The following is a 17,991-nucleotide window of genomic DNA, read 5'->3' on the forward strand; positions in this document are numbered from 1 at the left end:
CACAAGAATGATAACTCTTCCCTATACAATTTTTGAGTAATTGCACTTTGTTCTTTTCATTGTTCTTTTTCATACTATTTTGTCCGGAGCTTATCTCAAAAGTATTTGAGATATCAACTTGAAACTTCATAGGTGGATGATCTCATTGAGGAGGAGTGCAGTGCACAAGAATGATAACTCTACCTTTCCTAATTTTTGAGTTATTGCCCTTTGTTACTTTTCATACATAATTTTTCACCAGAGTGGAGCATAACTCAAAAGTGTTTGAGATGTCGACATGAAATGTCATAGGTGGTTAGATCTTATTGAGGAGGAATGCTGTGCACAAGAATGATAACTCTTCCCTTTTATTAATTTTTGAGTTATTGCCCATTGTTCTTTTTCATACTATTTTTGTGCAGACTTATCTCAAAAGTATTTGAGATATCAACTTTAAACTTCATAGGTGGATAGATTTTACTGAGGAGGGATGCAACACACAAGAATGATAACCTACCCTGCATTATTTTTCAGTTATTGCCCTTTGTTATTTTCAGCCATCAGTATTCACATAGGTTTCAAATCTGTAATCACTTCAGCCATCAGTTTTCATTACCAAAGACCTCTTAACGTTGAATTATTCTGCTCTACTACATATACATTCTTCTAATGAGCAAACAACATTCGGCGGGGGTGGCCATGTTGACATGGCTCTTGTTTCAAAAGTGTTAGAGGTATCAACTTGAAACTTCATAGTGGATAGATCTCATTGAAGAGGAGTGCATCGCACAAGACTGATAAACCTACCCTGCATTGGTTTTCAGTTTATTGCCCTATGTTATTTTTCATACTTAATATTTGTCCAGAGCATAACTAAAAAAAGTCTTTGAGATATTAACATGAAACTTCATAGGTGGATAGATCTCAATCAGGAGGTTTGCAGTGCACAAGAATGATAACTTTACCTTTCATAATTTTTGAGTTATTGCCCTTTGTTATTTTTCATACTTAATTTTTCACCTGAGAGGAGCATAACTCAAAAAGTGTTTGAGATGTCATCATGAAACTTCATACGTGGATTTATCTTATTGAGGAGGAATGCTGTACGTAAGAATGATAACTATACCCTTTATAATTTTTGAGTATTTGCCCTTTGTTATTATGCTCCCCGAAGGGAGAGCATATAGTCGCCACCTTGTCTGTTTGTCCATCTGTCTGTCCGTCCGTCGGCACTCACAGGACAGTAATTATGTGGCTAGAGGGACAATAGGTAACTGTTCTTTCTCTTTGATGTCATTCATTCCGTAATGCTTTTATGTGGCTATTTTCTTTTGTGTGGCTAGAGAGAACAATAGTATTTGAGATATCAACTTGAAACTTCATAGGTGGATAGATTTTACTGAGGAGGGGTGCAGCACACAAGAATGATAACCTACTCTGCATTATTTTTCAGTTATTGCCCTTTGTTATTTTCAGCCATCAGTATTCACATAGGTTTCAAATCTGTAATCACTTCAGCCATCAGTTCTCATTACCAAAAGTCCTCTTAAAATTGAATTATTCTGCACTACTACATATACATTCTTACAATGAGCAAACACATTTGACGGGGGATGGCCATGTTGACATGGCTCTTGTTTTAAAAGGGGTCTACTCCAAACTTCATACATATGTGGCTATCACCAATATTTCCAGAAAAATAACTTAGATTTTTCCATAAAATTATATATTTTAGCTCACCTGAGCACAAATTAACTTTAATAGCAAATGTTGACTTTTTACAAAGCAGCCAGTTACTTCCATAGCAAATATTAACTTTCCATAACAACCAATGATTCTACTATTGAATTTCATAGCAATACTGACTTCCAAGGAAACCAATGATTTTGTATAGCAACCAGTGACTCCTTAGGAACTATTGTTTCCCCTTGGCAATTGCAATCAGTAATGTTTTTACAAGTGCACTATTTCAGTTACAAAAATGAACTTTGTAATATCAGTTTAAGATTTAAATTCTTATCTGCTTTTCATTTATTGTTTACAATATTACTTGTTCCTTGTTGTTAAGAGCATTTATAATCATAGGAGTGATATTAGTGTCATGATGGCCCTCTTGCTATTAGTTTTCCTATGTTGAACAATTTGGTAGCTATTACAACTAATAGACTTGAAATATGGCAAATATAATAGGATTTATGATAACTCTAAAAGAATTGAAAATATACTGAAACTTGAAAATATGGATAGATGGCAGTATGGAGATTATGCTTGACTATACAGAGTATGTTGAGAGCTGCCCTATCCACCCTGCATTGGTGATTGAGTTTAGATTTGTGATTAAAGTTTTTATTCAGTAAAATCTTTTTCATCATAACTTTTCTATTTCTTAAGGTATCTACTTAAAATTTCATATGTTCCTGATCATCAACCACATGATATGTGACAAGGTTCACAACTCTAGCGCCTTACAAGGTTCACAACTCTAGCGCCTTAATTTTCAGAATTACCTCCCTTGAATGTAGAATTTTCATGAAAAAGTTTTTTGTGTATCCTCTTTATTTGTAAATGTATATACTTCAAATATATGTTTCTTATCATAACCCACATGATATGTGGCAAGGTTCACAATTCTGGACATATATTATCAGAACGAAAACTAAAAATGTGTCCTGTAGGGTGCCCCCACACTCTACTGCCTTGTCAATCTCATGACTCTATGTCAAATATTTTTTGAGAGTGCACATGACACACATTGAAAACAAAAATCTTTTACTTTGTCAAGGTCAAGAACTTTACAAATACTGAAATAAGTTGCATACGTACACATGCTGACCAACATTCTTGTAAATTACAAATTAGGGCAATAACTAACAAAACTAAAATAATCCACATGCAAATCCCCAGGTGTACAGCTTCACAGTGATGTTGATCATTATTCATGTTAAGTTGGTTGATTCTAACTTGAGCACTCAGGAAACACATAAGACAACATAATGGAATGGTCAAGGGCAATTAGCTATTCTCTTAAAATATTGAATAAATCCACAATCAAACCCCCAGGTACAATGTACACAACAGTTACTACACATGCTGAGCAACATTTCTATTTAGTTTCATGACTCTATGTTAAATGCATTTTGAGCTACGCACAACACAAATTGAAAAATGCAATTTGTACTATGTCAATGGCAATAACTGCTGAGAGTTTCATGACTCTAGGTCAAATATTTTTGAGCTATGTGCGACACAAGTTGAAATTGCAAGCTTTTACTAAGTCAAGGGCAACAAAACTCTAAACAAAACTGAATACATCCACAAGCACAATTACACAATCATGCTGACCAACATTCCTGTAAAGTTTCATGACTCTTGGTCAAACACTTTTTAAGCTGCGTGCGACACAAGTTGAGAATTGCAAATTTTTACTAAGTCAAGGACAATTACTCTACAGATACTGAATAAATCCAAACGTTCACAACTACATATGCTGACTAACATTCCTGTAAAGTTACATGACTCAAGGTCAGATACCATTTCCTCTAGGTCAAATATGTTTTGAGCTATATGCGACACAACATGAGAACAGGAGGATTGACAGACAAGGGTAAATCAAAATGCCCGCCCTGGTGGTTTGTTGAAGGTAAAAGTGGTGGGGACTGCATATATTTCTATAAAATGTTATCTTTTTATAAAATGTTACCATGGTAACCATGAAAACTGATAAAAATTTCAATATTTGCTAACATCACACTTTCTATTATATGTATTTCAGAAAAAACAAGTCAGTCAACAACACAACAAGTACAAAAAATTGGAAAATAAATTATCAGAAATAGGCGCAATTTTAGAGATGTAAATTTTAGCTGAATTTAATTATACCCCACCCGTTTAAAATCATAATACGTCCATAGGAGAAGTGTCCATAAACATTAAAATTGACAAAAATGATAAGAGTTGAAGTTGTACTCTTGCACAAAAGTATAATATGGAAATAAAAATTGAAATGTGTTGTCATGGAAATGAAAATTTATATCAAATTTAATTTTTAGGTCATTTTTAATACATTTTCCATGATATTCTTTCAAATATTTTACATTTCTCCCATAAAAGTGATCAAAAAAAAAATATTTACAGTAAACATGTATTTTCTATCATATTTATATGTAAAGACAAAATTAAATTAATTAAGTGACTTAGAAATTCTTTTAAAAAATTGCCAAATAATGATAATTAATGTTTTTGAGGAATTTTGGCGGCCATCTTGGACGCCATCTTGGATTTCTTGATTATCCGACCATTTGGGTTAAAATGAAATACCGTTTCGTATTCTACGAATCCTTGTGAACATTTTGGTATATAAAACTTATTGTTCCTAGACATAGACTGGTAGGGTCCTACTATAACCGGTCCTCGTTTCCTATACACTATCATAGCAGCCATTTACTTTATAAAACTGTAAAATTTCATAGCAACCAGTGAGTTCCGTAGCAAACATTATCTTTTCAATTGAATTTCATAGCAGGGACTGATTTCCAAGGACAGCAATCTGTGACTTCTTATCCATTAAAAGCAACCGGTAATTTTTTTTACATAACCACTATTTCAGATACAATTATGAACTTTGTGATATCAGTTTAAAGGTCCTGTATTGCAAATTTTTTTATGGTTGTTTATCATAAATATGATGCTCAAAAGATTTTTCAATATTATAAGTTTCAATAAACATTATTTATAAAGATTTTACCGAATTTAACATTTTATGTAAAAATAAAGGGAGGTAATTCGAAATTGTTTTCGATACAGTCTAAGCCAATTTTTACAATAGAAACTGAATTAACTACGGACATCCATAAACGACAGCCTACTGTTCACTGTCAACTGCTTACTGTCAACTGCTTAATGCTCACAAGCGACTGTTTAATGCTTACTGTTCATTGATCAATGCCAACTGTCACACCTGCCGAATACCCGATTAAATGTCGGCTTTTCTTCCAATATGTTTATATGTTACAATGGGGGACCTTTTGAAACAGTATTGGTCAAGGAATTACTCTGTATCATAGATGAAGATTTTGACTGATAAAACCTTGGAACTCGTTACATATATACATGTATAACTCTCGTGTTACTAAGCAGAAAGATAGGTATACATATCTTTGCAGGCTTTGGGAACTTTCTTAATTAAAACGTACAGGCATAACTCTGTTAACGAACAGGCTTGTAAAAGACAGTCATTTAGATATACCTATCATATAACATGTATATTATAATATTTGTTCCTTCAATGATAATGATCCTAACCTATCACTATAGAGCTTAATGGTATCTTTGACCGGGGGCCTTGTAATGTCATGAACATCGTTGTTTGTACATTCAAATTACAACGGTCAATTTTATGTTAGCATTTTGAAAATAATGCTTAAAATTGTTGTTAAAAAAATCTAGAACATTGTGTATACAAAAATATATATACTTATATCTAGGACTTTGAAAATAAATATTTATGCATAATATATTCGTTGATGTTCAGACAAAATTATACATACGATTATAACCATAATAAAACGTACTGGGAGAGAAAACACAATTGGAAATCATACATGGAACCGTTTAATTCTATCTAAAGAAAGTTGTTCTTGTGATGGTAAACCGTACATTCTACAAAGCCTAAAATAGATTTTAAAGGAAAATGTTACTATAGTAGATGTTTAAAAACTTCGTTGACAGGAGCATGGTGACTAACAGCTAGGTCAATTATTGCGTTATAATTGGGAAGCGGATGCATAGAAAAATCATTGGTCTTCGAGTTACGTGGGCATTATTAATACAAAGTAATGTTAATATCTTCGTACTGATATGATATGTAATGCCTTCCGCATATCATGTTTTAGTTTTTGCAGTATTGCATATGTTACATTCTGATTTATAACTGGTGAAGAAGGCATTATAAGCCGGAGATAAGAAAACAGACCAATAAATACACTTAATATGTGAAACAAAACTTTACCTCGTAACAGATTGTTTAATTGTTTAATAATAAGTAGTATTTTATTGGTAAAATATTTTTGGAAAATAGATGGGTTTATTGTATACATGTATGTTGTTTATATTTATATGCAAAGTATATACTGTAGATGTATTTGACAATACAATGTATTTACATGAATATAATTATTTTGCAACATGTATATTGTATATTAACAATGTAAGGTATGATGGAGGATGACCCCGAGCCCCTCATACCTATTACGGGGTAAATAAACGGGGTTACTCAGATGGGGCCTCAAACAAACAAAAAAAAACAAAAAAAGAAAACAGACCAATCAATATATTGATGAACGTCCGTCGTTTTATTTCATAGTGTTCGTGTTAACTTGTAAAATATATTCGGTTCACTTGCCAGATATTCGAGCTTTAGATGCATTTTCAAAGATTTCATATGGAACTAATATTATAACATAATCTTCGTCTTCCTATTACACACTTTTCGCGATCCCATGAATAATGATAAATTTAAAATTGATTAACTAAGACACCTTTTAAATGTGGACAATGTTACAACATTCAACAAACAAACTCTGCTTAATGGTTAACATATAAATATAACTATCATGTGTGTTTAATTTGCATTAAGCAGTAATTTAGACTAATCATGTTTTCATGGGAGCTAAACATAAACAACATTACAAGAAAATTATATATTTTCAAAGAACTTTTTATTATTTACAATTAAAACGAAAAACAAATTATAACACCACATAAAAGGTATTTTTTTACCCAATAATGAGACCTGTAAGCTGATATTTTCACGTTATTTAAATAAAAATTAGGAAACGCCTGTACAAAATCCGTATCTATAAAAATATTTGCAAAGTTTCGGGGAATTATAATTAAAAGTTCTGTTATGAATAATATAATTGTTATGATATTATATCAATGATATATATTTAGCAATATATTAGTGTTATACACGAAATAAGAAAGGTAACTCAAAAATGCTTAATATTGCACAATAGAAACTCTACACTATCACGATGTCTTCGAACTGTTTACTTTAGTTGTCAAACCTCTAAAAACCATGACAAAATAGTAATAACTTTCACTGGATCATTCTGGCAAATACCAAAGCAGATTTGCTCATTGGTTTCATTTGCGGTAATTGTAAAAAGAAATGGAAAAATAATCACCCTAAAAGTTCACTTTTAAGTGTGTATGTTAAGAAAACAAAGAATATTTTCCTAACATACACACTTAAAAGTGACAAGATAATTATGAAAAAAAAATTAAACAAACACGTCAAAAAGTTATAATATAACATTAATTAACATGATCATTTTGTCTTTCACAAAGGTTTATTTTTCAGTAAATTTATATAACTAAAACTCTATAACTTCCAAGAGTTTTTCAATAGTGCAGCCATTGAATTTAAACAAGATGGTAACGATGGCTTTTCATAAAAGTAAAATAAGCTGATTCAAACTAAAATTTATTACTTTAATTATAAACTATTGTCCTTTTTGAAACAATTTGAATACAGTCTTCGTTATGCTTTCAGAAGCCGAGTTAAACTCGCCTAATTAATCAATCTTCCATTGTAATTTCAAATTTTCCACACAGGTGTGTTGGTTCTGCATGTTTCTTGTCTGTGAAGTCAAATTGGAGTTGTATACGCTGTTCCTCCATAAAAATGTTTCTGTCATACTTCTCCATCCTCCATCCTCATCCTCTGTACTGGAATAAAATTTGTTCTATAGCACATATCTTTGCAACAAAAATATAAAGTGTACAATCAAGTTAACAAAATGTATAACATCTAATAAGGAATTTATACCTACAGCTAACAGCCAATGAAAACTGAACCAAAGAACTCTTTAATTTGTTAAAAGTCACCATAAAGAAACTAATTTTTCATAGTCGAACAGTAGAATCGAATAATGAAGATATTTGTTCGTGCAATTCTTGCAGAACTATCTGGGAGTGGTAAATGTTTTGGTTTTAAATCAATGTACACCGTTCAACAGTGATAAGATTCATGCGGATAGCAGATCAAGATTACATGGAAAGAAGAAAACGTCTGCAGAGGAAGTATTCGTGTCCGGGTCCAAACCGCGTATGGCACATCGGTGGATACGATAAAAACCTTTTGGGTTTTCAGTTCATGGGGCCGTAGAAAGATACAGGCCTTGAAGTTGCAACCAGTAATAATGATCCTCAGGTTATTGCAAAATGCTGCTTGGACACCATAACCAGCTTATGCGGGATCGTTCTAACAATAATGAGTGACCGAGGAACTTGAAATGTCACTGTCACTGATAAGGACATGTCGTGGGCCATGCAGCAGAGGGAACTAATGTCACCACTCTGTTAGTTCAAAGTCAAGTTTACAATTTGAAATCAAACAAGTTTAATGCTCTTCAGTACTTCTTTTACAATTCGAAAATTTATTTCAACCTTGACATAAATGCTCAAATTGATAAGGTATTATACAAAACTCATACCACTTTGTGCTGACTTTGGGTCAAGGTCACCCTTAATGGTCAAAGGTCAAATATCATCCAATTTTGTGTTTGCTCTGAAAGTCTTTTGCCCCTTCAAGTTTCTATAAAATTTGGATTATACCTATGCATTGCACTGGGTAGAGCCTATGTCACGGCCTTGCAGGCTCAATGTTAACGCAAAGTTCAATTATCAGACAATTACTGTAGAAGATTTTTTTAACTTGATTTAATTTTAACATTAATAAGGCAATGTGCAGAACCCATGCCATTTCTGTGCAAAATTAAGGTCACCTTTGAAGTAAATGTTTTCATTTAAAAATATCTATAAATTATTCTACTAAATAGGCTGTGTCAAAAAGATCATAAGGGGGTGGGTATTCGTCACTCCTGTGCCAGCTCTAGTTTATAAATGGACTGTCTTCATATTTAGACTCAACATCTTTTAGAACAAAACATTTATGAAGATCAAAAACTTGACATTCTCACTTTTTTTGATGTGATTGACAATAAAACTATGTAATTAGTATATGGAAATTATGAGTACCTGGACCTGGACAAAAATGGCATTTCAATATAAAATTACAATGCATCTGTGTGTGCGCGTGTGCGTGCGTATGCGTGTGTGCGTATGTGTGTAAAGTTTCATAACTCTGACAGTTTAAGTTAGTTAGTTAGTTAATTATATGAATTCTATAGGTAAGAATATATCACAAAAAGTGTACCTAAGTGGCCATAGCTAAGTTATTTATAAATGAATTTGTCAATATACATGGACACAACATTCTTTGAGGAATACTTCCAATTTGACTTACAATGACCCTGCTTCATAATTGACTTTTTTCAGGTCAAGTCATCTTTTTTTCCTCAAAACGTTGATGTGACTTGCTACAAGTTTATTATTGTATGTCCTATCCAATCTTATTCCGTCTAGATAAAATTAACATGAACTTGAAATATCAATGCAATGTAACGATGTACTGTGTTTTTTTAAGTTTTATAACTCTGGTAGGTTAAGTCTATTTGGTCATTTATTCAATTTGACGTCAGAAGATTATTGTTTTCTTAGTTATCTGCCCTTTTGTTTTTACCAAAATCATGTTTGGCATATTATTATACTCTTCTTTTATCAAGGCAATTAATTGTAATTATTATTGGTTCACTGATACAACACAATAAAATATAGGTTTAGATCAATTTTGACATCGGAAAACTCCATAAAGTGGTGTGTGAGAGTATGAGTCACCTTCAGTGGAAATTTTGAATATGACTTATATTAATTATGTCACATGAATGATTTAATGATTTACGTAATTATACTTTATTATAGACGCATGTGCATCCTATTGCACAAGATACTTATCTTATAACACTTATTGTCTACTTACAAAATTAGAATTTAGAAAAGGACAAAGACACTCGTTTTAGACATGTATATTATACTCCTAATAGAGATAGGGTGTACATACTGGTCACCTTGTCCATTCATCTGTCACTCATATTCCGAGACAAAGGGGAAATAATTTAATTTAACAGAAAAAAGATGTAAAGATCACTCAGAGGAATTGCAGTAACCGAGAACCATAACTCTGCTTTGTTTATTTTTTCAAATTGTTTGACCTCTTGTAATAAATGGATTTTTTTTTTCAATTTTGTTCAAAGATTTTTTTAATGTTGATGTAAATCAAACATTGTACCTCGTTGATCGTCCTTTAATTATGCCTCTCAGAGTGGGGGCATTTATATTTACACTTGTTCGTCCAGCTGTCTGCCCGTCCGTCCAAAATGTTGTGTCGCCTGTATCTGAAGTACTGAAGCTAAAGTCAAGACACTTCACAGGAATGTTGATCAGCGTGTGGTGTTGTGCACCCGGGGTTTCAAATGTGGATTAATTTGGAATTGTTAGAGTAATGGCCACTTAGTCAAAATTTGCAATTTTCAACTTGTGACACCTTTATATTTAAAACTGCTTGAGCTAAAGTAAAAGAAAAACTCACATGAATGTTGATCAGTATGTTAAGATAAGCACCTGAGCTTTCACGTGTACATTTATATAGAATTGTTAGAGTTGTGGTCCTTAAAATTATGTCAAATTTTTCAATTTCATAATTGTACCGCATGTAACTAAAAAAAACCCTGGAGCTAGTCAAAAAACTTTATAGGAATGTTGATGAGCATGTGTACCTAGGTAATACATCAATTTTTTATCAACCATTCTGTATTTCTATTTTTACCTTCACTCTGTTATTACAAGAAATATTTTCTGAAATCATTATTTTATGTAATAATTCCTTTTTACACACTTGCGTCTTTGATTAACTTTTATCTTTCTTTATTGGTTCATTTTGTTTTTATCCTCTCATTTATCATTGGGTTTGTCATTTTTATAACAAAATAAAAGAGAGATACATGGAAAAAAATTCAGCACTTCAGAAATGTAGTGTCTAGGCATATAATTGCATCTAGAAGCATTGGATGAATGGGGGCACCTGTGTCCTATAGACACATTTCTAGTTTTGTCTTACTTTTGATGGGTCAGTTTGGTTGAACCTGTACTAATATAGATTTTAACACTTTATCATACAATCTTAATTTATTCATCTCCATGCATTTAAATAAATGACAGATGTTGAGCGATTATATCAACAAGCCGTATTTCTTCTTTAGTTCCTTAATTTGTTATGTTTGTTTTTATTTTCAGGATTTGTTCAAATTAAAGTAAATTTCACGAAAATTGTTTATAGTGTTTATCTACATCCAGCAAAGTGACATTTTGTTTAACAATAGATTAAAATACGACTATATCCTATATCCTCAGCAGAACTATTCAAAAATTGTCTTCTTACGTCTGTGAATAACTGTTACCTTCCATGTAGATTTAGTGCAGCTGCATTATACAGTGTCCTGTTTTGTGCCAGTTATATAACATCTATTGAAATACAATTTTTTTTTCTCCGGAAGCCTTGTGTTGCCCTTCTGTATTTTTATAGATAAAAATAGCGAGATTTTTGCATTATCGAATGAAAGTTTTGGCGCCATTTAACTTTCGTGTTGTCGCATGCTTAACTAAATCCTTGTGAGAATCAAAATGTAAAAACATTCGCGATGATAAACATTAATTCTCGTATGTTACTTGTTTACAGCACCAGTGACTACAATAAATCTTTTTTTTACATATATATAGCTACTTATTAGTTATTAACAAAAGTAGTGCACTCGACTATTCTTAGTGCTTGGTAGGAAAATAAGAGTCTGCATAATGTGGAATTTTCTAAGGTCAAATAGGACCATAGTTCTTTCAAAATCCATATTAGAGTAACGGGTCTTGGATATAGCACATTATGCTTCCAAATACGTTTCAATCCTTCCTCTTAGTAGTTTAAGAGAAACCAACTTGGACGCAAATACTTAACCAAAGTGTGACGTCTACACCGACACCTGAGTGGGTACAAAAGCGCTACCTAGTCTTCTAGTCGACCAATTGCAAGAGATTTAGTCCATCTTAAAACTTGACAGGCGATATTATAACTGCCTCAAACAGGACACCATAGAAACTGATTGAAATTTGTAGCGAGCTTGATAGCTTAGTTTATCGAAAATAGAATTAGATAAATACATTTTATGGCCATTTCCAGGAACAAAGCTACTGTTGACTATCGACGAAACAATTGTTCGTTGGATGAAGCTTGTTAACCGTCTGTTATTCTATCAGGATAAAACAACAATGATATGACATTTGCTGTCCCCACCCCCCGCCCCACCACTGAAAAGTAGATATAAAACGTCAACGGCCATTGTGTTAAGAATGTAAAAAAGAAAACTTAACAACTTGGTGTCCACAACATTTATCCATATAAATTGACGCAAAACGACATAATCAAGTTTAGTAAATATGACTCTCTTTTGAATACATCCATTTAACATTGTTTGTTAATGAATGAAAGTCCATTTTGTCCGATTGAAATATAGTTATCAGTTAATGTATTTATTAATTTATCTGTTCTTTACACTAAATCGTCGTATTTATAAGTCGCGGTTCCTTTTCTTCAAAAGTGTCTTTACAGACATGAAGAAGGCGGTTTGCTTAGAAAAGCAATTTATCAACGGCTTCGCCTCGAATAATTTGTTGTTTATCCTAGCAAACTGTCTACGTTTGTAAGAAGACACTTTCGAAGAAAACCTCTTACTGTATCCATTACGTAATTGAAAAAAAAATGTGAACAATCCTGAAGGAATGAACTGACCGTTAAAGCAACTCTTTCGCCCAAAACGGGTCTTTAACATCAACAGTTATAAAATAAGCATTGGAGAAAAAATGCAGTTTTCACGAGGTTCTATAATTGATTTTTTTTTGTAAGCAGCGATCCGATATTATACTAGATCATACAGGCAGCTGCAACAACTATTATAAAGAATAGCCAAACAAAGTGCTCTAAAAGAAATAAGAAAGAAATTAAAAATGTTTTAGTTTAAACATATTTATTCAATGTTTTGGCAATCGGCTGAAGATTCAAAAATCACAATCTGAAAAAAGACAAAAGTAAATACAAATAAAGCTGTTATTTACCATTCAAATGACCTACTCTATATAAGTATTAAGTAACACTTTTACAGTTTCAATTTGATTTAACACATGCACGTAGATCACGCGTAACAACTCGTTCTTATCAATCATTATTCGTACAATAACAGTAAAATCACAGTAAATATTAAATCATATGAAAAAATATCAATTAGAAAATCATATTCTGATGACTTAACATACATGTTTTTTTTTCTTTAAAAACGTATGGCGTGCAAATTTATGAATTCCTTTTGAATTTAGAGGAAATATATTACACTGGTTCTTGTTCAAGTTGCTTTCATCATGACTAATTAAATAGAACCATTTGTAACGGCCAGTCTTGAAGATTATACTACTAAGGAGATGTTATGACAATCTCTTAGCAGGTCTTTATGGAGAATATTATATTTGAATGATTATAATTGTATATGCAAGTTGAATAACAGAGCATTTTGATAATGATGACTTATGAAAGTCACACACTGATAATTTAATTATATGTGCTTTGTGAATTTGATATGTGATCCATGGTACACGTATACTTTAAACCTGAACTTCGCTTTTTCCTTGCATATCAGACAGGATTATCTACCGTTTACACCGGTGCTAGAAAACTTTTTCTTGCATATCAGACAGGATTATCTACCGTTTACACCGGTGCTAGGAAACTCTATCTTACATCCCCCATGTAAGATAAGTCGCGTGTTTTAAATAACGTCATTGACGCGAGCCTTTTATGAATGAATTGCGTTCTTAGGATGACGTCACTTAACCGTTATGAATGAAGTTGAGAAAAAAGTGCGTTATGAGAATATCGGTTTTCGTAATTTTTGTTCTGTAAATAATTGATATGTAATATGCAAGAAAAAGAATCAAACACCGGCTGCCAGTGCAGGCGGAAATATCTAGCTCTCTGGTAACTGTTTAGCGGAAACTCGACAGAGCCTCGTTACCGCCTTAAACAGTTACCCTCGAGCTAGATATTCCGGTCTGTACCGGCAGCCAGTGTAAGTTATGAATGAAAACTTATTATTTTGTCTAGAGTGTTACATAAATGAGTAAACAAATTTAATGAAAAATATTAAACTCAAACCTTTTTTAGGATGTATATTTTAAACATTTTAAGGGAGCATATTTTATCACAGGATTTGAATCTTATTATTTTATTTTAATTATCTTTTTATTATTTTATTTTTTTTGTTCGCCAGCGTTGTCCATTTGATCCTATTATGAACTTAGACTGCTTTGTAGAATTGTAGGCAGAATCAATAACAAATAATTAACTGTGTACGCAGAATCTTGATTTTTATTTGTTTGGGTTGTCAGACCAAACAAATAATGGTAGCGAAATTTCAGACTCTAATGCTGTTAATTGCAAATGCCGAAAGTAGTCCGCTTTTTTTGAAGCGGTTACTTCCCTTTATATGTACACTAACGCCGAAAAATTCAGGGGAGATCACTGCGTAAAGATGGTCAAATGACAAGCGTATTAATTTTCAAGCAAAATAATTCCCGAATGGTCGAAGATTTTTAATATTGTTTTATTCTTTATATATATACATGCTTATAGTAAGCTCCATGATTATTTACATCTGTGTTAAACAACAGTTAGCGTCGTTACAAACCCTAAATTAGAATAATATGTTTTTTTTCAGGTCTTTAATATATAAATTCACCGTGGCCGAGGGGTTTGCGCGCTCGCTTAGGAAGCGAGAGGTCTGGAGTTCAAATCTCCGATAAGGCAACTCATTTTTTTTCAAATTGTTTTTAAAAGTCAAATAAACATTGGATTGAATAATAGTGTTGCAATTATAGCCAATTTACTACAATTAAAATGCTGGAAGGCATCGGTGGCACTATACAAAAACAAATTGGTCTATAATCTCACAACCCTGCACCTTAATTTCTTACATTCTGAGACCCAAACAAATTCAGCACCTTCTGTGCTTTGATTTACCAGTGTACGCAGTATCATAATGTCTATTTTGTTTTAAGATTTTTTTCGAACAGAGGAACTGTAAATAGTTCGTTTTAAATAAGACATTTTTTGAACATGGTATGACCCCCTTGTATTTCAACACATTGTTTGAATGACACTGAAGGCAGTTAAACCTACATGTATCACAAGCCAGAGTGTGAGATACGCAATATTGGTTATAATTACTCACAATTCCACTGATAAGAATAGCCTGTCTTCTGCTAGTTCGGAAACTGTAAATCCGTGTATTCATCGCGAGACCGTCGATTTCTGTAATAACCGTCAAAGACCGTCAGAGACCGTCGATTTTGTGGAGACCGTCGAAATTTGACGGAAAGGACCGAGAAAACAATCAAAATATCATTCGGAACTTCCTCGGCTATTATCTATCCGAAGACTGACGGAAAGGGCCGAGTAGTTGCGATTGCGATTGACCTTATCAGAATCACTGACGGAAAGGGCCGGAAAGTTGCGATTGCTACATGACCCTATGTGACATGTAACCGAAACCGGAAGCATTATGACGTCACTTTGATATTATTTGCATATATTTACATGGTCGGCCATATTTTATTGACAAGAGTATTTAGAAAAACACAACGACTATACTGTAGATAGATCTACTTAGGAATTTGGCGTTCTTTGATGACCTAGAGTCAGAAAATGGAAACACTGGTTATGCTTTCTTTGTGTGTATTTGGAGCCGGGATAGTTACGTCTACATCGGGTAAGCAGTAAATTTTATGCTATCCACACACTGCCAGTTTTCAATCACAACCACTTTTCAATCACCCCTAGAAATTTTTTATTTTTGACCTTATTTGTCATGTAACCAAACTGTAAGCACATCTTGTACTCCCCTTGACTAAATTTATCAGCAGCAATGTCAATTTAGGCGATAAAAAAGAAAATGCTAGCATTTTAGTTCAAAATATGTAAAAAGTGTGTTTTCCACTAATCCTTTATTTACACAGTTACAAATCGCAATAATTTTCTAAAAATAATTGATATACAGACTCAGTTTTTTGTCAGTCTGCAGAAATGGATATTAAGTTGGACAACTGTTTCAATATCATGAAGTCATAATGTATACTGCACTTCAAAAGTTGTAATTTTAATATGTACATATTTTACCATACAGTTCTTAATTGGAAGGTAATACATCAGTAAAGTAACAGTCACTTAACCAAGGAAAAACATTGTCTGTGATAACTTTTCAGTAAGCAGTCACTAGAATGGGGTCATATAGACCCTAAGATCCTAAAAATTTCACAAGAACATGCTTTTTCTGTTATGCAAATTGAAATGTACATCCATACCCCAATTACAACAGCTTTACCACTGCAAATAGATATTAAGATTGAAAAATGGCATTATAATTAGGTTAAAATTGTTTATTACCATTTATCTGAAGTTGAGTATGTCAAAATTTCTCCATAATACATAACTGATCATATTTTAACATTGTATGACAATTTTTATGTGGTACAGTTTATATTTTGTTAACTGATTGAAAAGTGGTTGTGAAATTTTGAAGAACAGGAAAATGGGTCAGTAATGATTTGTCCTCGATTCATAATAATAATTCAGGTAAAATTAAAAAAAGTTGGTGCATTTATTAGCTAAAATGATAATATTCGCAGAATTGAAAGAGATTTTTATTAAATATAATTTCGCTGTCAGTTATTGTTGAAAAATCTGTTAGCTGATCGGAAAGAGGCAGTACGGGGATACAGTAAAGTGTTGAATAACTATTAATATCATCAGATCATATTAACTTTTTAAAGAAGTCACCACCCAAAAGATTATTAAATAAGTTTCTTGCAGTTTTGAGGAAGGCTGTAGTGGTGGGGGAGATAACCTCAACACAAAATCATAGTCATATACATCGATGTATCGATAGCCCTACTGTGGCTACATAATAACACCTGGTATATATCCCAAAGTGGTAATGGTTTAGACACTGTAATTTGTAGGACATGGCTTTAATCATACCTTCCCAGTAGGTCTACATAGAATATGTCCAGATAAGTGTATCCCAAAATGACAACCATAATATCCACATACTGCCAGTTTTCAATCACAACCACTTTTCAAATTCAATCAATAGACAATCATCCCTAGAATTTTTTTATTTTTGACCTTATTTGTCATGTAACCAAATTGTAAGCACATCTTGTAAAAGTTGTATTCACATTGACTAAATTTATCAGCAGCAATGTCAATTATGGCGATAAAAAAGAAAATGCTAGCATTTTAGTTCAAAATATGTAAAATGTGTGTTTTCCACTAATCCTTTATTTACCCAGTTACAAATCGCAATAGTTTTCTAAAAATAATTGATTTACAGACTCAGTTTTTAGTCAGTCTGCAGAAATGGATATTAAGTTGGACAACTGTTTCAATATCATGAAGTCATAATGTATACTGCACTTCAAAAGCTGTAATTTTAATATGTACATATTTTACCATACAGTTCTTAATTGGAAGGTAATACATCAGTAAAGTAACAGTCACTTAACCAAGGAAAAACATTGTCTGTGATAACTTTTCAGTAAGCAGTCACTCGAATGGGGTCATATAGACCCTAAGATCCTAAAAATTTCACAAGAACATGCTTTTTCTGTTATGCAAATTGAAATGTACATCCATACCCCAATTGTGACAGCTTTACCACTGCAAATAGATATCTAGATTGAAAAATGGCATTATAATTAGGTTAAAATTGTTTATTACCATTTATCTGAATTTGAGTTTGTCAAAATTTCTCCAAAATACAGAACTAATTATATTTTAACATTGTATGACAATTTTTATGTGATACAGTTTATATTTTGTTAACTGATTGAAAAGTGGTTTTGAAATTTTGAAGAACTGGAAAATGGGTCAGTAATGATTTGTCCTCGATTCGTAGTAATAATTCAAGTAAAATTTTAAAAATTGGTTCATTTAATAGCTGAAATGATAATATTCGC

At 32.4% G+C, this 17,991-nt stretch overlaps 1 protein-coding gene across 1 annotated transcript in view; it reads left to right on the plus strand.

The window, feature by feature from the left end:
• The first annotated feature begins 15,537 nt into the window (after positions 1–15,537).
• LOC132731201 (calsyntenin-1-like) overlaps positions 15,538–17,991 on the plus strand; it is a 70,681-nt gene continuing 68,227 nt past the window's right edge. Inside the window, exon 1 of the mRNA XM_060717335.1 lies at positions 15,538–15,743. Within this exon, the coding sequence (XP_060573318.1) occupies positions 15,680–15,743 (64 nt within the window). The 5' untranslated portion in view covers positions 15,538–15,679. The remainder of the gene's footprint in view (positions 15,744–17,991) is intronic.

Source organism: Ruditapes philippinarum, unplaced genomic scaffold, assembly GCF_026571515.1.
Source record: "Ruditapes philippinarum isolate M1 unplaced genomic scaffold, ASM2657151v2 ctg1194_1_1_1_1, whole genome shotgun sequence".
Lineage (NCBI taxonomy): Eukaryota > Metazoa > Mollusca > Bivalvia > Venerida > Veneridae > Ruditapes > Ruditapes philippinarum.